Below are 23,001 nucleotides of genomic sequence, written 5' to 3' on the forward strand. Positions count from 1 at the left end.
GACACACACACACACACACACACACACACACACACACACACACCTGCACAGCAGGTAACCAATTATGTAAGTAGATCCTTAGATGTGCATAATACATCCACTCACACACACACACACACACATGGACGCCCAGTGTCTGACAGCAACACCAATACAAACACCGGCGGCGTCTTGTTTAAATTGCACACACTGTCGGCAGGCAGCCAGACGACTATGGGCGAGTGGAGGGATGGGGGGTGTGGGGTTTGGGGTTTGGGGTGGTAGTGGGTCTGAGATGATAACAATTTCCTTTACTTACTTGCTGGCAGAATGTGAACGAGACATGGCACCGTCTGCCGGCCCACCGCATTGCTGGCCCAGCAAGCCAGTGTTATTAGCTCGGAGTCGGTTTGCGGCAGATACGTCACAGTGCTGGTCAGTCCATTCGATTGTATCCGGGAGTTCAGCACCTGAAAGCACAAGAGCATGGATTACAGCTTGACTGCAAACGTAAGCAAAATCATTGAAGCCTGCCAAGGCAGTCGAATAGTCAAGGCAGTCGAGGTAGTCCAGGCAGTCGAGGTAGTCGAGGCAGTGGAGCAGTGGAGCATTCGAGCAGTTGAGTTGGCATAAATATTTCAAGGCAAATAGGTTTTTATTGCAATGCAGTTGGATAAGTCGAATCGAGCCAAGCTGAGTTCTGTGCGGTCCAGGCGGGACTCAACTTGTGGCTCTGCTCACTGGATTTCCGTGCAGATTCTCAAATAACTTTTGATAACTAAATGAATTACTTTATTTATTGTGCACAGCTGTCCCCAAATGCTTCGCATATGCATGTCTTTCGCTCAATTTCTCGCAATCTATTCCCCCTTCTCTCCCTCTCTCTCTCTCTCGCACTCCTTCTCTCTCTATGCTTGCTGCAGTCTAGCACTCCTACTCCTATGCCCTCAGCATTCCCACTGCACAATTTATACATTTTGATTAAATTTTAATTCAGTCACGTACAAAGTTGCTCTGTCTGTCTGCCGCTTGGATTCGGGTCCTTGTGCTCTGTGCGAGTTTTCAGCTCCAGCTACCGAGTATTTAACACAAGTTTTGCTAATAGCTGCCCACCTTCTGCTGGCTCAGCCCTCCACCTGGCGAATCGATAGTTCTTAGCCGAGCTCTATGCGCACTGGGCGCCTCGCAATCACAGTCCCTAGTTTCAATTTATTTGACATGCAATTCGGGAGTTGGCCTAATGGCACTTACCGGCGACACATTGCGCGTATTGTTGTAGGTCCAGCTGAATTTGACCGACTCTGGCGGATCGGCATCCACTTCGCACTTCACCTGTATGGAGTGCATGTTAATGGCGCCAATGGACGTCTGCTCCGAGCCCGGCTTACAGCGCGGCGAGACTGCAAAAGGAAACAGAATCAAAATCATCTCATCAAATCGTGTCGCACAGAAAAGGTCGCTAAGCCGCAGAACATTTCTTGTATAATGCTGCTGCTTAGGGCTCCCTCGGATATGAGAGCAGCCGTGAAAGTAAACAGTCTCCGCCCTGCCGGAGTTTGGCCATCCGGACGCCAAAGTACACAGACAAAAATAAAACATAATAAAAAGTAAAATAAAAAAAAAAAAAAAAAAAAACATTAAGCTGAAGACTAAATCCAAGAGGAAGTCGTGCCAGCTACATAGCCTTGAGCATAGTAATTAACATGTTTCCGTTTCATGAACGTGGGTACTGACTCTCGTTGTTGTTGTCCTCTTTATGTTTAAAAGCGAGTAAATCTCAGTCTCTGTGTGTGTCTCTGTGTGTGTGTGTGTGTGGGTGTGTGTGTGTAGCAGGTATTGAGAAGATGTTGTCGAGTTTACTTTCACTTCAATGTAAAATGAGAACAGATATGCGGAAGCAGCGCTCAAGCCCTCAAGGCAACTCCGTCTGCCACACATATGTACTCCATACAAACATGGATTTCTACATGCATGAAGACGCATCATCTGTGCACTATTCACATCTGCCATATGTGTGTGTGTGTGTGTGTGTGTGTGTGTGATTGTGTGCGTGCGCTGAAAGCCATCTTTGTATGTAAGTCACGGCAAGGCTGATAAGTATTTGAGGCTTTATTACTTGCTGCTGTTATCACAAGCTGCCTGTATTTCAGCGAAATATGTTTAAAACGTCTCGCAACAGGGTCTGCGTCTGTGTACGTGTGTGTGTGTGTGTGTGTGCACAAGTACTTGTTGCTAATGTGTGTGAGTTGAGTTCAAGTTGCCCGCAACTGAAGGCGTTAAACTTTCATAATTCCAAATAAAAAAAACTACTTTAACTGTCGTATAGCTTAATAATAAAAAGCGTATTTCCGACTTGCGAGCACTGAAAAATGACTCAGTTTCCTTTGTAGATTTCCGTCAACTAAGAGGATTATGTTTGTGCGTGTGTGTGTGGCTAAAGAAGATTTATAATGCATATATATACATATATACAAGTTCCATTCAAGCAACTCTTCGTTACACGCATTTAATAATAAGAGAAATCACATAGAATGAGACTTTATCCCTCGCGAGAGGATTCCAATTGGAGTCTTTCAATTCACTCAAGTCCCACTAAAGTTGATTGAATTATTGCCATGTCAACAATATAGAACTACATTTATATTCTTCTCAAAACAGAGGACCATTCCATTTATGATAAATTCTCAATCTGTTGGCACACCTCTGAGCTGTAGCGTGTGAAAGGTGCGCCAAATGAATTCAATTTGCGTGGGATGACAGCGCTTGCTCCATTTGGCTTCATTTGGGGCAACACTTCAGAATTTCGATATACACGAAGGTCCACATTGATCAACTGATTTATACAGTTCAATCGTTTTTATATGCACTGCACATTAATCTTGCGATAAAAAATTGCAGGCAGCAGCAGAGCCAAATCCCCAAAGGCAGTGCGTGAGGTTTATGAAAAAAGTTGCCCGAGCCGTTGCGAGAGTTAAATTTATGGCCGAAACTTTTGTGTGTAAATCAATGGCGGTTATTTAGCCCGATGGCAGCAACAATTCCACAATTGTAAACAAGTACGCACGTATAGCCGACCACAGAGGGCCGATGTATTATTTCTAAGCAATTTCCTCATCCGCTGCGCAAGTTGCCAACTTACAAATATATATAGAAATTTTTGTTGTTGTGGCTATGACCACGAGCTGCAGCAAGTTGATTTTATTTTGCAACTTCCGCTTCCGTTCGACATGTTATTCCATCATATTGTTGGCAGTGTCAGTGGCTGCCATGCTCACACAGTTCCCCTATTTTTTTATCAAGCCTGGCCGCAGCAAAGCTGCTTACTTACACTGCACTTTCAGCGTGAGGCTGGAGCTGCGCGTCTCGCCCTCCGTATTCGTGGCCCCACAGGCGTAAGCGCCTGCACTCTCTCGCTCCAGGTGCGTCAGGTGCATGATTTCCGTGCTCTCGCCAGACATACGCATGCCCTGCAACAGAAGAAAAACACACACACATAATAGAGGTTAGGAATAAAGCGTCAGCAAATCTCTGAATGCAGTTTACAAAATAGGAGATCGTAATACGCAATAATAATAGAAATTAAAATATACTTACATATATATTTTGCCTTAGCTTGTATATGTATTTTTATACCCTGAACCCATTGCAAATGGGAAATCAGGGTATAATGTTTTTGTTAAAAGTATGCAACAAGCAGAAGGCAGCGTGGCAGAGCCCATAAAGTATATATATTCTTGATCAGAGCGACGAGCCGATGTATGAACGCGTGATCTTAGACGTTCTCTACAAAATCGATAACTACTCCCGATATTTTGTTATCGATTAAAGACCTTATTGAAAACTAGCTATTTAATTATATCTCCTGCAGCTTTAGAGCTACAGTCTCCAAACTTCAAATGTACACTTGTATGTACTTTATATAATTTCGATTTTTGTCAAAATTTAACCTCCACCCCCTCACCAACATATTTGCAAAAGGCGTATTTCAAATACTGGAGACTAAAGAGAGATGTTTCAGCAAATGCACACATTGTTATGATCACGATCTACAAGTTTCATGAAGATAGTCCATCGACAAGAAAAGTTATTAAACAATTAGGTTGCCATAGTAAGCTCACACTGCAGTCCATGCGTGTTTAAGCCTGCATGCCTGTGTGTGTGTTTCTTGTGTTAGCAGACAGACGCGAATAATTACTGAAATATCCATTCTTATAAGGGTTCAGGGGATTTCGTAGCCGAGCACTCTCGAATAGAGCCTTCTTACTTGGTTTTTACTTTGTACTTTAACTAACTTCGTCTAGCATTAAACATTATCGTTTGGCTGCCAATCGATATCGAATCTTGCGAGCAGTCGCATATTGAAGTGAATGTATGAATCGCAGCTAATGGAAATGCAATTGAATCCGGAAGAGACCATAGACACCGCAATGACAGCCAAATTCGATTTGATGTCATTAACAAATTCAGCGCATGTCGCGGTCTAAGCGACCGCAAAGTGCTCTCAATAATATTTCGATAACGATTGGAAATCGAATTAAATGGTATTCAAGCATCTCTATTGGCATTATCTAATGCGATGAAATGCATTATACTGTGAAAATCGATTTAAACGCGCAATTAATGCTGCTCCGCCGAGGAGGCTGCTGCCAGCAGCACAATTTACATTTGGCAATCATTTTTCCATTATTTCGGTTGGCATCAATATGCACAGTTAACTCTGTGCAAAAATATGCAAAAATTAACACTTCAATTATAATTGAAATGGCATCAAAGTGCATTGCAATATTCACGCATATCCTGTACATATATGAGTTCATATTGATGCTCAGTGATTTCACATATGATATGTGACTGCATATTAATATAGCATGGATTAATGTGTCTTACATTTATGCTTCATTTTGAAAATATGGAAATTAATCGACATCAAATTTTCTGATGCTGTGAGTTATGGAAAAATTAACATTTTAATTATAATTGAAACAACATCGAAATGCATTTTAATTTTACTGCAAATATTAATTTCATTTTATAATGGGAATTAGTTTCCACTATCCATTTATATATATCAAGCATAATATTTGTGGCTTATTTCGAATATTGGAATATTAATATTATTAAACGAATAAATAATAAATAATAAATAATAAATAATAAATAATAAATAATAAATAGTAAATAAAAAATAATAAATAATAAATAGTAAATAATAAATAAAAAATAATAAATCATAATTAATAAAATATAAATAATAAATAAACCAAAAAAAAGCAAAACTAATAAATAACAAAAAACATTTATTTTAATAAAAATTAATTAATTAATTATTCTCGATAAAAAAGTTATCAGACGAGTTATCGAAAAAATATGATAAACTTGTACTGCGTATGGAACTCACGAGTATGCATGCCAAATTTCAGCTCTCTAGCTCTTATAACTTCTGAGATCGACGCACTCATACGGACGGACGGACAGACGGACAGGGCTATATCGACTCAGCTCGTCGTGCTGATCAAGAATATATATACTTTATGGGGTCTGCGTAATTTCTTCTGCCCGTTACATACTTTTTCACAAAATCATTGTACCCTGATTTCCCATTTTCAATGGGTTCAGGGTATAGAAACAAAAGCTTAAAAATATATCTGCCAATTTCTAGTACTCAAGGTAACTTTCAGCTGATGAGCTGATGCTAATCCGAATTGTATTTTGCAATGTATTTTCAATGAGATTAAGGCCAAGTGCAACAAGCTCTGACAGCGCAACTTAAATAAGAAAATGGCTGACGAAATCTTAAAGTTAACCTGGCATTGAGGCTGCGGGTTCTCTGGAAAGGCAGCAGAAAAGCAAACTGCTGATAAAGTAAATCTAGAGACGACTGCGGATAGCAAACACAGGGGGACAGGGGACAGGGGACTAAGGACTGACAGGCGAAGAAGTGACAAAGTTTGCTTGCTTTTTGCTGCTATTTGGAAGTTTTTCTCTGTTCACATTGGGCGCATCGTTTTTCATAATTTTTGTCGATTTTGGCTTTTTGTTTTCGGCAAATGGCTGTGGAAAAAGGCAAGCCCGAAGGACGAAAGACGAAATGCCTTAAATATTAAAAAGTTTCTTTTTTTTTCCCCACAATGGGCTCGGCCACATAATTTGTTAAATGCCAAGCCGAAACACTCACTCGACAGAGCCAAACAAAATATTGTATAATAATGTGAGTGAAAAAGAAAACATAATTTAATGCTATTGTGTGTGTCGGTGTGTGTGAGCCATGAAAAATGATGATGTGCCATGTGAACAAAACAGTCAAAGGTTGTCAAAACCTTGCCCATTTAGTAATAACAACAACAACAACACAATACTGAACGGGCCGAACAGCCGAACGGCCGAACAATGCCGGTAAATCTTTGTGGCTTTTATGGCTAAATATATACGAATGCCAGCTGAGCTGAGAGAGCTCGTAGATGGGGTGCTTCGTGTGGCCAATCTTGGGCATATTTGTCGCATGATTAATGCTTAAATAATTTTCAATTCAAGCCAACTTCAATCAAAATCCATCATTAGCAATTATTTACACACACACACACACAGAGAGAGAAAGAGGGAGACTTGAGGTAATCTAACAGAAGAACGCACAGCTTGAAAACAGTTTAAGGCCTCGGATGTTGGCCACTTGGTAACCGAATAGGCCACATATTTGGCGCCTGGCATCTTGCGAATGGGAGTTGCCCGCAGCTCTCGAAACAATTTCGGTAAATTAAATGAAACCGCAAAGTGTCTGCTTAAGTTGCCGCAGGAATTTCGACAGGCCGCAAGTGGAAGGAAGGAAGAGCCTACTGTAGCAGCAATTGATAATAAAAATTGCCAAAGTGTTTGCTGCCTAATAGGCGTCAGTGGTCAGGCGGAGTCCTGCCCAGTTGGAGAGGGAGTGTGGAAGCGTAGGAGTTGAAGCAATTGATGAAAATCTGTGGCGTACTTACGTTCTTGAACCAGGAGTAGCTGGTGACAGGTGGCCTGGCATCTGCACGACATTTGAATGTGACGTTCTGGCCCTCGGCTCGGGTAACCATGCGGCTGGGGTCCTCGTTGGCCAAGTGCACCGAGACGGTGGGCGGGTCTGAAACAAAGCAATAGAGGGCAGATAAGTAAGTGCGGGCGTCAAATCGAATGAGCGCTGCAAATGGCCGGATAAAGGTCCAAATAATAAACGCAAATGGCTCATAAGGTGAGCCACCCGGCCGGGCGTAACCAGCATTGCGTAATGTAGTTAGCCCAAGCTGACGCGGCAAGCAGCATCAGCTCCTGCTGCTCCTCCGCATGGTCAGCTGCTGTCCGAGCAGCGAGCGGGGCCTATGGCCCAATGACGAGCACCTTCAGCCAGTCCAGTGTGGTGCACGGCCGCCTGGCCATAAGCCAAATGGGACTATTAGTTACGGTTGTAAAAATCTAATACGCGGCCGAGACTGGCGCCAGGGCTAGCGCTTTGCTTTGCCAGTGGTGCGTGGGGCTCTCCTTGTGCGGTGGGGGTGAAGGGAACTATGGCCTCTGAGCGCAAGACGGCAAAAATTGCTGGCATTTATGGTGAATTATTAAAAATGCGGCACGAAATTAAATCGAAATGAAGTCTGATGTCGCACCGAGAGGTTGTCGAGGCCACATTGAGTGCAGGTAATTTAATTTGCTTTTGTTGCAGGGCAGGAGTAATCTAAAGCGGAAGCCGGAAGCGGATGTTGCAAATATTATGATGGCTAGGCGAAAAATGAGCACCGGAAACATAACAGTGAAAATTTAATCAAGCCAAGTCGAAGGCTGCGCAAAGGCCAACAGCAACAGCAACTAGGAGAGGAGGAACAGCGCCAATGGCAACGACAGCCTTGATGCTGATGCCGATGATGATGATGACGATGATGATGATCAGGCATAATGACGTTAGGGCCGCCTTTGACTGCACTCCATAAGCAGCTTAACGTGCAGCAGGTACAACAGGTGAATGCCGCCAGCCTTGGGCTTAGTTTGAAAAGGAGCTGCAGCAGCTCGATGCGTCTGCAGAGATGCGAACTCTGGAGCTCTAACCAAGTTACGTTGCTCTGGCCCTAATACGCTTCTAATTGGACTTGCCGCGACGGAAAGTGCTTTAGGCTAGGCACCCAACCACACACAAACTCACACTCACACACACACGCACACTGGCAAGGAAAAGAATAGATACATGTCGGAGAGTTCGAAATTCATGCGAAGGGGTCAATGGTCAAGGGAGACGGCAGGGAACTCCAAGCAATCTCTCCGTAATCAGTATACTCACATGCCACCCGTATGATGCGCTTGTCCTCGATGGCGCCGCCGGAGAACCAGGGATTCGATGCACGGCACGTCAGCTCCGCATTGTCGTTCTCCGCTGTTACCTTCAGTGTCAGAATGCTCGTTGTTATGTTGGCATCCTGCGAAATAATTAAACGAGTATTGCTTAGCTATGGGTTTTATTACATTTTTTCATCTTTTTTTTTTCAGTGTTGAATTCAGTTGGCCAGGCAACCAAATTTGTTGGCCGAAAGCCTGAGGCTCGAGTTGCATTTCGGCACAGGCTTGGCAAATAATGAGGCGCATTTTTAGCAGCTTGTGCCGAGCTGCGTGTAGGGTTACCTCAAAGGCACAGCAGGATAATGGCAGCCGCCTGAAACTGCCATGCAGCCCCACCCACCGCACCGCCCACCCACATGAGCACATATTGTGCTCGGTTATCGAACGAATTGGTTATGCACGAGTTGCCTAATGTCAGGCGACGTTTGTCTTTCAACTGGCCCCAACCCACTCTGACACAGGCTCCTGCTCTGGCTGCTGTCTCCATCCATTAGCATGGGCATAATTAGAAAGTGGAAAAGGCATCGGCAGTGCCAAAGCCAGCAAAAGAAAGCAAGCATAACGAAGAGTAAATACTCTAGCAAAATATGATAAATTCACTTTCAAATAAAATAAGAGAAGATCGCATATAGAGAAACCACACAAAATGAACTGAAACTCTGCCCGAAAAGAGTCTCAATTATGATTCCATATCATAACTGCACGGCATAGAGGCTGACCGATAACTCGCATACCCTGCGGCGGGCAGAGTGTGCCACATGGATAACTAATGGATGCCGAAAGCCGAGCTGTCTTTGCGCAGGGCGCTCGCATGTCTTACAAACTGCTGTCCGGCTGCTGGCTGTGGTGGTTACAGTCCGGCTCTGTGGCACTGTGGGTCTGTGCGCCGCAGGCAAATGAAGTCGTGCTGCATGCGAACTGCTGCTGATAAATTTCAGCAGGATGCACAAAAATTACGATGGGCCCTTAACAAATGGCCGGCACCCATCTACATAAATTCAAATAAAAATTCGCACATTAGTCGGGCCAGCCTCCGTCCGTCCGACCGTCCGGCTTGTCGAGTGCAAATTTGTATAGCTCGCTTGAAAGTTTTTGGCAGTGCACTTAATCAAAGAGCTGCTGCAGAGTCCGGGCGGGAGCCGGGTGGCGGGGACCGGGCCAAGGGATAGCCAGCCAGGCGGACGGGCCACTTGAAGTCAACTTGTCTGCAGCTGCAAAACTTTGCCTGGCTCATGCCGCCTTTTAGGGTCACCCAGTGGTCGGCAGGAGCAGGAGCAGGAGCAGGAGCAGGAGCTGCAGTCCTGGCAGTTGCTGCTGCACTTCGGGGGTTATTAAGCGCCGCACAGTTGCTCAAAGTTAGGCGTGTGGGCGTGTTGGCGTGCGTTACTGTTGCTATCAAATGTCAAACATGAACAACAACAAAAACAAAATCGTAAAAGTTCCGCAAATACCTGTTTTGTTTTATTTCGTTGAACCAACTCAGAGCCAGTTGCACTTACCTCTTTGTCGTTGTTGAGAGTCACCTCGGCATTGCGTATGGGCTCGCCGTCCAGCAGCCAGACAATCTTGGCCGCCGGATAGGAGCCCCAGGACTCGCAGCGTATGGCAATCGGATGGCCCGCCGTAAGCAAGTCATTGGGCGTTACGATCTTGACGCGAATGGGCTTCACTGTGAATACAATTGGGGTGAGGCAGTTGATTCGAGTACAAGGAAGTTCCACTTACGGTGCACCTGGACGGTGACATCCTTGGTGACGGGCTGCAGCAGGCGTGTGCCCTGCGCTCGGCACTCAATGCGCGCCCCATAATAGTCCCGCGTCGTGGTGCCAATCAGCAGCTGGTTGACCATAACCGTGGCGCCCTCCTCCACGGACGTGTGGCTGGTGCCGATCAGCTCGTTGCCATCGCGCCACCAGGTGACCTTCGGCGGCGGTCGCCCTGCAGAGAATCAATGGCACATTATGAGTTCCGGCTACGTCAATTTGGCAGCCAGTGACAGCTATTGCCGAGTGCTGCGCCGTACTGCGCCGTGCTGCTGCGGTTGCCCAGCCGCTGTGCGGCACACATGTTCGCGTGGCTCACACACAAATTAACTGCCCGGACAGGTGAGCGGGTGACCGCAGTCAGTCTGACTGGCAGGCTGCACGTGGCTGGGCCTAGCGCGAACTTTGTTTTTTTTATTACATTTTTATTATACGAAGTGAAGCCGTGTAAAAATGTGAACAAATTCAATTCATACATAAATATATTTTCTAAGCTCACAATTTACTTGATAATCAAGCAAAGTTCCGTAGTAATTTAATCATAATATTAAAAACAACGAAAATCGAAATTATATAATACACATAAGTTTACATTTAAAATTTGGAAGTTCTAGCTCTAAAGGTGTAGGAGATATAATTAAATAACTAGCTTTCGATAAGGTTTTTCATCGATAATAAAATATCGGGAGTAGTTATCAATATATAGCCACGCCTCCTTCTGCCTGTTACATACTTTTAACAAAACCATTATACCCTGATTTCCCATTTTCAATGGGTTCAGGGTATAAACAAATGAATAATACTAATTTTTTATTATTATTTAAATCAATTTTAATATATAAAAATAAATAAATAAATAAATAAATAATAAATAAATAAAATGTTCCCTCTCTTTTTGGGTTTTTTGTGCCTCAATTTGTTTGTTTAATAAATCTTAGTTGCAACGCCTGATTAATTGAAGCCGAAGGCAAATTCATGTATAAATAAATTTAATTCATATATAAACTGTTTTCTAAGCTCACATTTTAATTGCTAATAAAGTCTGAGCAAAACTCAGTAGTAATTGATATAATTATTGAACGGTAAATTTATTTTTGCAATTATGGAAAATCAACTTCGACATGCCTGAGGTCAGGCATTGGTATGTCTCAAATTCAAATATTTTAATTAAATTTAGCTGCACATATCAAATTATTCACTTTCATATTACGCATATACATACATATGTACGTATATACATGTTTATGAGCATATTATTGTTTGTTTTTTTTTTTTTTTTTTTTATAGAAAACCTACCGCCTCTCACTTGACAGCAGAGGAACAGCTCGTAACCCTCACGAAATGGCCCAGCCAATTGAGAGATTTCCTTGCCCTGAGCATCAAAGATGCGCGGCTCCTCAGGCGGCACTGCAAAAGGAAGAGAAAGAGAGAGAGAGAGAGAGAGAGAGAGAGAGAGAGAGCGAGACTCAGTGAGCAAAACCATTCATTTCCGACTTGCTTCAGATCAATTCGACTTACCAACGAGCGTCAGATTGTGGCGAAAGTTGCGCGTGGGCGAGTTGAAGAAGTCGATGCGGCAGCGATAGACGCCGCCATCCTCGGGCTTAACGTCCTTAATCTGCAGCCGCGAATCCTTGGGATTATCGCCAATGCTGAAGAAGAGACGCTGACCCAGATCGCTAGCTATGGCCGCATGTGGCGCCAGCTTGACGTTGCCGCCCCGCGAGTCCAGACTGCAAAGCGAATGGTTAAGTGTGAATTTAGTGTGTGGGCGTGGCTGGTAGCAGGCCCCAGGCAGCAGGCAGCGCTGCTGATTATACATCATAAATAAACATATGCAAGCATCTCTTGGCCATTCGTTTGCTCTGGCGCCCAGGTTGTCCTACTGCTACCATAATTTACGGCCATAAAAAATGACGCTCAATTTGCACGTGTGTGTGTTTCGTTACTGTTGCTGCGTGCCACGTTGCGACTTTGGCAGCTTTGCGCAAATTGCAGCAATTTGTTGCTGTTTTAGCAAATTACTCTGTTTATTTCATGTACAACGCCCGGCACTCTTATGGCTGAATTGTTGCCCGGCTACAGCTACAGCTACAGCTACAGCCATAGCCAGAGCTGCAGTTCTTTATGATTATCGACTGACGGTGGCCAGTTGTGCACCTACTATACATGCCGGATAGTTGCCGTTGGGGCACGCAAGTCTCGCGCTAAGAGGCACTTGAAATGCGCGAGCCACATTGAAAATTTATCAACTGAAATTTGCAAAAGCTGGCAGTGGAAGGGCGACTGGGCGGGCGGTAGTGGGGAGCGTGTCAGATGCGTATGTGCGTGAAAATTTGCTACACTTTAGCGATGGCAACTGTAATCGGATGTGCTTTACATTTATTATAACAAAGTGGATTATGACGGCGTGGACGGGCGCATCCTTGTCACACACACACAAAATACACACATACAGACACACACACACACATGCAGACACACACACACACACGCGCGAGTACACAAAACATTTCTTCCGGTATCCTGCGCCAAAATACCGTCACACAACAACAACAACAAAACACACACCATAGCCGGAGCTCAGGCAAAACGCACAGAAAAAAGGACTGAATGGAAGCCAAAAAAAAGAAAAAAAGAAAAAGGATGTGAAAAATGCGCCAAGTGTGATGGCAGCAAAGGATGTTGACGATTACTTCACGTTTTTGATGGATGGCTGTCGCCTGCAGGATGTGCTCCTGCGTACGTGTGTGTAGATGTGTGTGTGTGTGTGTGTGTGTGTGTGTGCAGCACTTGGGCAACATATCCGCTAGTCGGCAACATCTACTCAGCGCCGGCTCAGTCGCGTTTTTTCCAGCGCTCTGTCAACTAAATAGTTTGACCAGGCTCTGGAATTGATTTGCCATGTTCGAGCACTTGCAGCAGCACTCACCTGTATAACGGTATGCCAGTGGTATCCTTGAACCAAAGTAGCAGCTTCACCGAGTCCTGCGGCGTGGGTGGCGTCAGGTCGCAAGGCAGCTCCACGGTCTTGCCGGCAGCGGCCCAAACCAGGCGTGCGGGTACTGCAATGGAAGAAAAGCCAAAGAAAAAGTTGATTTCTATTTGCTTATTTATTTATTTCGTTTTTTCTTTTTTCGTTTTTCGTTTTTCGTTTTTATATTTTCATTCAGCAAAGCATTTAAAGGCGGCCCAGGAGGCGGCAGCCAATTGAAGTTGTCAGGTAGGAAGCTGTGCGCTGGCGTTCGCGCTGATAAAAATATATTTATTTCTTATTTGCACATCCTGCATGATTCGCTTGATTGTTTGTTATTTTAACACAATGCTTCCGCTTTAGTTTGGCGCGAAGCGCGAAACGAGATGCTCAAAGCCAGCACGCGACCCAGCACGTGGGCCACGCCCAGCTACTCGTACGCCCACTACCATGGCCACGCCCATGCCCCTGTTGCGCCCATTGTCTGTTCGACGCTTCCGTTTGCCGGCTGTCCTTGTTGTTGTTGCTGTTGTTGGTTCGAGTTTGTTATTTTCTCTTTTGAAAAAACTTCGAAAAAAGCCTAAAATAATAAATAATATAAAACAAATAAAAGAATACAAATAACAGATATGAAGAGAGAAAATATTTCTCTTTCATGCTACGCTGCTTTACCTCGAATTTCAGGCCCGTGTTCCCTGTACATTCTTGCCTCTCACATTGTTTTCCCTAGCATGGCTTCTGTATTTCATAAATATTTCGCTCGACGTGGGCCCCAGAAACTTTGCGTCTTGATTAACAACAGTCCTCATCTAAAGCAGCGTTTGCGAATTTTTAAACAAATCATATTGGCCTCAACAATCAATAAACTCTTTATTTCCTTAGCACAGCTCACATCACAGTTGAGTTGCTCCAATTTAAGTGCTTAGAGCAGCAACTGCAGGGTAAACAAACAGAAAAATACTGAAAAAAAGTGCGAACAATTTTTGAAGCAATTTTTGGCAATTTTTTTCCGTTTCCATTTTTTTCCCCTGTTGTCGTGGCACTTTGATGTTCAAATGTTTTTCGACAACTTTTTGGCGAAAGTGGAGTGCAAATTTTTATCGCAGCTCCCCGCACACCTGGCGGCGCCACTGGAGAAGATTAGCAAAGCACATGCCGCAGCAACGTGCATAAATTTATGCAGTCTTGTTGAGCGAACGTATTAGGAAATTATTGAAGTAAGTCCACACACACACACACACACACACACACACACATACATGGAGCCGTGCCGGTCATGCTGGCCAAAGCGCACCGCAGCTCAGCGAACACCACAAGCCATTTGTTATATTGCGCTGCATACTTTCCGGCGCACATTCGCTGACAGCTTGAGCAAAATGGCAAACATGGCGGCAGCGCAGCTTCCGCTGCGGCATCGGCAATTTGTCAACGCTTTGGCTTGTGGCAAGCTCCGCAAATGTGCGCTGGCAAGCGGCACAAGGCAACACCTAGTCGTAAATCTATATAAATGCCTTAAGGCCTGCCAAAGCTCGCTCAGCAGGAGCTGGTGGCGGGGGGAGGCGGGCAGCAATTAGATTATATTTGCTTAGCCATTGCGGTTTTGCCTGTTGCAACATCTAATTAGACGCTTTGTGTTGCAATTGCAACAGCAATAGCTTTGAAGTTGCCCAGCAGCAGCAGCGGCGGCAACTCTAGGCTGCCCCCACTGAAAATCTATTTTTAGTTGCCCCACGGCAGCGTTTGCCCAGTTGCTGGCGGCAATCGTCTGGCCGTTTTTAATGATTTATGCATTCATTCAATTCTTTTATTGGCAGCCCAGGGGACGAGGACTTTGATGTCTGTGCCCAAAGAAGAGAAAAGACACAAGAAATAGTTTTCTCTCGAGTCTTGAGCTCTACCTGCCCGCCCCCAATCTCAGTGGCCTCAGTTCCCATAGCTCCCAGCTCACGCTTCCGTTTGATGTTCTGTTTTGACACATAGCATTATTTGCGGCTATTTTGGGCCTCATGTAAATTACTTAGCACATACGAGACCCTTCGATCAGAGATAGGGAGGGAGGAGGAGAGAGAGAGAGAGAGAGAGCGAGAGCTCTCGGGCGGGTGAGCATTTACTCAATTGAAATTTTTACGGCTTGTCAAAGTTATTTGGGCGGCTCATTATTCAGGCATCGGCGCATTTGACAGGCTCTCAACATGGATCAATTAATATCCATCGAATGTGTTGAGTGTGTTCTCCAATTCTAATTAAGGCAATATCACAGGAAATGTTAAACAAAGTCGAGAGATTAGTTCCGAAATAAAGGAAAAATTATGGGGAGGTCTATAAATAAATTACGAAGAAATGCAGCTCGTTGAAAATACTTTGTATGATGAACGATTATAAATAAACATTTTGTTGACTTTATTTCCATTCTAAAAATAGCAAGAAAAAAACATGATGCATATGCTTCGAATGAAGCTAGATAACTTTATTGATATTTATTTAAAATTAACATCAATTAGCTATGTAAACTTTACTATTTGAATTTATTTACTCAGTAAGTGATAGAATTTTTTTTTTTTTTCAATTTAGATTGGACCATAGGGTCATCGGAAAGAGTACAGATTAAATAAAAATAAATATTGTATATGAATATAAATTAAATAATGTAAATAGTCATAAGAATATAAGCAGTATAAAATAAACATACATAAAATACGAAAAAGAAAAGAAACCTTTATAATCAAATGTATTCAAAAAGCATTAAAATTTGTAAAAAAAAAAAAAAAAAAAAAAAAAAGTCTATTAACTATTAATTCCTAATTGCCTAATTATCAAACAAAAAATAAATATTTTATTTATGTACTAAAAAGTTAAATTTTATGATAAACAAAATTGTATTTTTTAGCCAAAATTCATTGCAAAACCTTAAAGTGCTAAATTCCTCATGGTTTTAATGTAGATATTACGCATACGCAGCGTGGTACTTTGCATACATTAAATGAGAGTCGTAAAAGGGCGTAGCAAACATCGTGTGCAACATTTGCGTAGCCCTCAATCTTCGACCCTCGCCCCACGCTGGCACCACGTTGCGGCACAAAAGACATTCCATAAATTATGCAGACAACAGACAACAGACACTACACAGCAGAGCAGAGCAGAGCAGCGCTTGCTGGCAGCTTCGAATTGCTTGAAATCATAATATTTGAAGGGCACAAAAAAGTGAGTAAAATAAAAAGAACAGAACTGAAATTGTTAGTTTAATTGAAAGACAAATGCTATTTTAATTAATTGCAAATATATTTTATTGGATTGCGCGCGGCTGAAGAGTTTAATGAACTCGCGATGAAATGCGAAATGCGAAAAGAGAATAAGAATTGACAATAATAGAAAATCAGCAAACGTGTCGCTAAACAAGCTCGCAACAGCAGCAGCGTGCCAAATGTAGCACGCAATGTAAACAACAATAAAAGGAACTACAACAACAACAACAACTACAACAACAATGTGCTAGAATATATGCCAAACAACAAAAAAACTTGGCAGCTTTTCAATAGCGGCCAAATATCTGTGCCTTGTTTTAGTTTTTCAATTTGATCAAATAGTTTTATTGCACAGCCCAGCACGACTAACACACACACACACACATAAGTACACATTACATACACATCAGAGCAGTCAATTGATTTGGGGTTGGATTCATTTCAAAGTTTATCCTGGCAAGGAGCACGCAATGGAGTGAGCGATCGATGTGGGTTGCGCGGTTGAGGCAAACACAGCCCCACAGTGGTTGCGCTGCGGCTTTTGTTTGCTGCGGTTGCGGTTTTGTCTTTTATGAATATGTGTGCTTGTTGCACATTAAAGATGACACGGCAAAGCAATCCGTAATATCGCCGGAAATAAATACCTTAATATAATACTAACTAATTAGTTGCCCATACCACTGAAAAATATTTTCAAATCGTGAATTCCTATTTGCTAATATAAAATAATATATATATATCGAAGTACTTTCGGTTTATGGCATTATCGAGTCTCTCGTATGTATGCAACTATAATAAACATTTATTAAGCGTGGCTAATTTGACATGCAACGGCTGGAAGCCTTTGTGCGGTGAGGCCTAATACGTGTTGTCTGGTGGGTATTAGGGGCTTAATTTACTGGCTTGTGGCTTTTGGTATGCTTGAAGTTTGATTGAAACATGTGCAAAGCACATAAAAGTCAATTACAGCCATAAAAGAAAGTTAATGAATTAATATTAGCAGAACTTATACTTTCGCTCTGCCTCTGTATATGTTAGATATTTGAGTGTGCTGCTGCTGCTGCTGCTGCTCCTCCTGCTGCTGCTGCTGCTGCTAATGAAAAGTTTATTTAGAGCTCCGGCAACTTTGAACTAAATTAGAGGCAATTGCCAAGATAAATATTTGAGTTTCACTATTCGCAGCTGCCTCGTCTGGCATATGGTGTTGCCGTTTGCCGCAGATGCTGATGGCTGCTGCTGCTGTTGCTGCTGCTGTTGCTGCTGCTGCTGCCTTTTTAAATATTTTATTCAGCTGCCTTTGTCCTGTTACATTTTTTGCCACGTTGCGCCACATTGGGGCAAATTGTTTACATTTAAATTGTACATTATGGCACACACACACACAAACACTCGCTCACACTCAGACACACACGCACATGGCTGAGCACGGCCACAAAATGTTGCAAGTTGAGAGCGAAAGTGGTTGCCATTGCCACGACAAGTAAATGTACAAGCAGCAGCAGCGACAGCATCCATGCCATGCCAAGCCCAGCCACGCCCCTTGCCCCGCCCAGCTCGAGTGTAGTCCAAGTCGTCACTGACCCTAATGTACTTTCTCACACTTCTCGCATGCATTACGGACGACCGAACAGCGCAGCCTTCTGTGGAGCAAACTTTTAAAGTGCTTACACACACACAAACACACACACACGTACACACAGTCACAGACTTACTCGCACAGTGCCTGCTAATATGCATGTATAGGAGTATTTACTTATAATTAGAAATGCCTGCATGTTTTTTCATCTCGACTGCGGTGTTTATGTTGTGTGCATTTCCGTTTGCCATCATGTTATGTAGCAAACAAAGCTAACAACTTTTAACGGACAAGCTGAAAGCGTTGAACTTTTTTTCCACTCTATGCCTATTTTGACCAAAGCTGAACAATTTCGTTTGCCAGCTTGTTTACATATAAATATATATATATATATATATATATATATATATATATATATATATATATGTGTGTGTGTATTTGTATTTATGTATTTATTTCTGGGAATCTTTGCGTAGTCGAGATGTGGAGCAGGGATCGAAATATGAAAGCATTTTGGCCAAATTGCTGTGTCAAAAATATATATTAGCAAAAAGTTGGCGCCACTCCGAGCTCTCAGAATCGGTCGCGCGGGGCGCGCAGTCAAGCAACAAATGTCCACGGCAAGTCAATTAGGCAGCAAATATAATGTATACGCAAATATGCGAGTGTTTTGGCAAGCGGTTTATGACCCACTGCCGGCTGAAGCGCATGCGAAACGCTTTAAAGATTTCTGTTTTAATAAATCTTGCAAGTTGTTGCCGCCGAGAGTTTGTTTCAGATTTTGTTGTTGCTTTTTATTTATTTATTATTTGTTGCTTCTGCTGCTGCTGCTGCTGCTGCTGCTGTTGCTGAGGTCAGTCGCTGTCAGTGAAAGTTTTCAAATTAAATTCAGCGACGCCATTTTCAATTAGAAAACTTCTTTGCAGAAAGTCATTCGCAGGAGTCCGGCCGACAATTCAATGCTAGCCGCAGGAGCTGATAGCAAGGCACGAATAGTGGGTGTGGCAGTAGGTAGTAGGGGGCAGCAGCAGGGACTCGCATTTGTCTCGACTCTAGTGAGTGCGCCTCATCATCGAGCATTCCAACTTTTTATCAGTTTGCTCGCTTCCCTCGGGCGGGACTCGTGTGCTCCTTTGTGCCTTCAATTAAAATGCGTTCGCTGTCATTTTGGACGCCGTATTGCATTCGCTACGTGATTTAATAATAAAATACGAGAAAATATTCCAGTCAGCGCTTTGTTGTCCTTCTTGTTGATGCCATTGTTGGCCGGCCATTACGTGTCTCCTTTAGTTTCCTTTCGCTTTTCCTTCCTTTTTTATCTTTTTTCTTTATATATATATATCTATTTTTTCTTCTTCTTCTTCTTCTCTTTCTTCTTCTTCTTGTCGTGGCTGTGCAACTGTTGCTTGGGCCTGGGCTTGTGTGGCGAGTCCTTGTGTAGGGCGACCTGAGAACCTTTTAGTGGCGCGCATTCAATATTAAATTTTCTATTAAAGGAAGTGCTGATGGGGCAACGAGCCACTTGATGCTCTTAGGCGACTGCGATAAATAAACAGATTACGCATCCGCCCCGTGGCCGTTAATTATGGCCCAAGCTTACCGAGCGAGCTGCGTGCAGAGCTATTATTAATGCAGTCTTTTTGTCGTGGCTGCATTTTAAATTTATGGTGAAATGCATACTCAAATATTTATAATATTTCAATTGCAAATTATTGAAAACCACTTGGTGAGCATAAACATTTTAAATGACCGCAATTACTCGGCACAGGCAGATGATGGCATTTTATTCCATGTTAATTGCAGTACTTTTGGGGATTCAGAAAGAGCAATATGACCTAGCGGTTGCTCTAATAGCGCGTAAATTACTTGATTTAAATTGTTGAAACACACACACACACACACATATGGCTGTACTGCAGGAGGCGCTGCAGGGCGGGGGCGTGGTATTTATGTTGTTTGCGGCATCCACCACGCTCATGGCGATGCGCAAATAAGTAGAAAGTAACTCTCTGTGCGAGCACATGTGGTCATGATTTATGAAAAACTATGCGATTTTAATTTTGACCAAATGCAAATATATATGTATATAAAACAAAAGAGTTGCCCACGGCAACGACATGCAAATACTCTTTAATATGGGGATAATTTGATGTGAATTGTACTTGACCAGGGAACAGAATTCACATATAAATATTCATAGAGCTCAACTCGACATTTTTCAGTTTAGCGTAAGCAATGGAAGAGTCAAAAGTCAAATGCAAAAACTTGATATGCCTGACTGACTGATGGACCAATTATTTATTTTATACTATTTTACATTTATGGAAAGTCAATTAAAATTTATGGCAAAACCAAATTAATCAAGTGCCCAAACTATTATAATGATATAAACAAAAATTTTATGGAAAATTATAAAATATATATAATTTATATAAGTTCAATTCATATATCCCAAAAATGTTTAAATAAAAAAATAAGACCTGAATAAGTCTAATATATAAATTAATATTATATATTTCAAATATAATTAGATATATTTATACAAAAATATACATATATTCACTATATTATATTGTATTTAATATATATGTATTTACTCTTTTTTATTCAATATTTAATTTATTAAAAAAAAAAATAAAATAAAATATTATTAAATTAATACTTAATATATTTCTATATGCAAGGCAAAAGATTTTGTCAAATCACAGAAATTATAAGAATAATCAATTAGAATAAGTTTCTGTAGGTTTCTATGAATATACCAGATGCGTCGTAAAGATATATATCTAAAATGTAACCAAGTATGATAGCCACATGTTCCTAATTTCCCTAACTAAAGTCTGATGCGAGCCCCTACTTCATTTCCCTACGAATTTCCAATTGAGAGTGTCTAAAAGTATTTTAATATAGTTCTAAGTCGCTTACGATTTTAAATGCACATCTTTTAGTTTGCTATTAAAGATACCGAACAAACATATTCCAATTATAACCGAGTCATTTGGCAATATAAAATTAAGGTTTAGAAATTCTAGCCTCACATTTGTCAAACTCAACTGAGAAGTAAGAAGAATCTGATGCTCTGCAAATAGTATGAAAATAGACCGCAATGAAAACAACGCACCACAAATATCGAGGTGCAGAGAGAGAAACAGAGAAAGAGAGAGACAGATAGAAAGAGGAGAGGCTGGTGGTGAGGGTGTGAAGACAAGTGCAACTGGAAAATAGTGAAAATGAGCAAATAAATTAAAAAAGCTGCCAGCAAGGACAGCAAGGGCAACAACGGCAACTGCAACGGCAACGGCATTTAAAAGTAAAATATGGCAACGGCATGCAGCAAAACATTTTTGCAAACGTAGCAGGCAACCACAGCAGTAGCAACAGCAGCAACGGCAGCAGCAGCAGCAACAACAACAACAACAACAACAACAATCGAAACGGCAGCGACAGCTACTGCAACATGCAACACATGCTGTGCAACATGGGCCAGGCTGTGTAGTTGCTGCGACAATTTTGGATGCCAAGCGGCAGGCGGTTGGGTGGTGGGGTGGTTCGCCAGGGCAGCTCTTTGTGCAGGACTCTTTGCTGCATCTGAAACTAGGACAGCGCTGGGCATCATTGTGTTTGGCTGCTGTTAGCTAGGCAGCACTGTGAAACTGGTCGAGACATTGCGCATTATTTACACGCGTGTTTATTATTTTCAATTAAACTGGTCACTGAGCACTTATCATAGATAAACATGACCGCTTGACAGCGACTCTGTCGCTCTCGTGACTCATGGCCCTGGCAGCAGCAGCAGCAGCAGCAGCGACAGCAGCAGCAGCAGCAGCAGCAACAGCAATAGAAAAACATCTGCAGCAGCGGCAGCAGAAGTAACTCACAAATACGAACTAGAAATAGTTTAAAATGATGCTCGCCCAACACCAAGGGGCATTTATTTATAGTTCATCTTCAAGTTGTTGTCGTTAAATTGCGTAAAAATCATTTTTGAATTTGTGCCAGTTTTTTTTTTTTTTTTTTTTTTTTTTTTGTTCGTTCTAGAAACAGCAGCACGTCGCGACGTTCGCCCTGCAGCATCAATAGATGGTACAAACGTATATATAGAGATACATGTAGTATATATACAGAATTATATATGTACACACATATATATTTAGCGCTGCTGCTGCTATTGATTAGAAAATATTCCCGTGAGTCAAGCGCGCTTAAAATATATTTATGTATTTTAAATTCAATTTTATTCGGAATTCCACTCACTTTTATTTGCTATTGATGCTGCACGCTTCAGTCTATTGTTAGTAGAGAGTCCATTGAAATATAGTTGCAAACTATTAACTAAACTAGTTGCGTCCAATGGCAATAGAAATTCAATATAAATGGATTTTGCTATTAGGCAGAAAAAGGCGTGGTTGGCCAACTAAGCAATATCTCTATATATGTTTTTAATCAGAAGCCCCAGAAGCCCCTCTAAGCTGACATAGATTAAATATATTGCAATTCATTTAGTCTTTAGTAAAATTAGCTAATTAGTTTTTCATTACCATGAAAAATGTCTTAAAATTAAACAATAAAGATCGCAGTTCATAAAAAATAATATGCAGCACTTCGAGTGCCACTCATATTTCTATTCCCCTGGTACTTGAAAATAGAATTTATTTCCGATGAAGCTGTCAATATGTGCGTAGGCTTTTCAATTCCAACCAAAGCATGAGGGTGCTTCAGTACAACTTTATCAGAAGAGTTTACTTTGAATTTTTTCATTACAGGGCTGTCCATATTCGACGGATCCATCTGTCAACCCTATATCGTTTTACAGAGACGGGTAAAATACACCGTACAGGCCCAGTGCTGCCATTTGGGAGTTATTATATTCAAAATGTGATGGTAACAGATCTACTTGAATCACATAAAATGTTTATTATTGTCAACATCAAAAATATTTTGTTTTTGTTTGATTAAAATAAAAAAAATAAAAAAATAAAAATAAAATAAAAAATTAAAATTAAAAATTAAAAAAATTAACATATTCTATCGAATATGGGCAGCCATTATTTAATTAATATATTATTAAAAAATAGAAAACAAAAATTTAAATATTATATTTGAAAATATTTTATT

The 23,001-nt window shown here is 41.9% G+C and overlaps 1 protein-coding gene across 8 annotated transcripts in view; it reads right to left on the reverse strand.

Moving 5' to 3' along the window:
* Nucleotides 1-23,001, reverse strand: part of LOC6573442 (nephrin) — a 74,770-nt gene that overhangs the window by 16,915 nt on the left and 34,854 nt on the right. For all 8 annotated transcript variants that reach the window (XR_006356628.1, XR_004364234.2, XR_006356627.1 and 5 more), the window contains exons 3-12: nt 13,027-13,159; nt 11,613-11,827; nt 11,391-11,501; nt 10,057-10,269; nt 9,831-10,000; nt 8,276-8,411; nt 6,954-7,090; nt 3,308-3,446; nt 1,231-1,379; nt 299-449 (exon numbers count right to left, since the gene is read on the reverse strand). Coding sequence is in view for 5 of the 8 variants with exons in the window: in XM_015166929.3 (XP_015022415.1) it covers nt 299-449; nt 1,231-1,379; nt 3,308-3,446; nt 6,954-7,090; nt 8,276-8,411; nt 9,831-10,000; nt 10,057-10,269; nt 11,391-11,501; nt 11,613-11,827; nt 13,027-13,159 (1,554 nt within the window). In the remaining 3 variants the exon portion in view is untranslated. The remainder of the gene's footprint in view (nt 1-298; nt 450-1,230; nt 1,380-3,307; nt 3,447-6,953; nt 7,091-8,275; nt 8,412-9,830; nt 10,001-10,056; nt 10,270-11,390; nt 11,502-11,612; nt 11,828-13,026; nt 13,160-23,001) is intronic.

The sequence above is a fragment of the Drosophila mojavensis genome, unplaced genomic scaffold, assembly GCF_018153725.1.
Source record: "Drosophila mojavensis isolate 15081-1352.22 unplaced genomic scaffold, ASM1815372v1 contig_16, whole genome shotgun sequence".
Classification (NCBI taxonomy): domain Eukaryota; kingdom Metazoa; phylum Arthropoda; class Insecta; order Diptera; family Drosophilidae; genus Drosophila; species Drosophila mojavensis.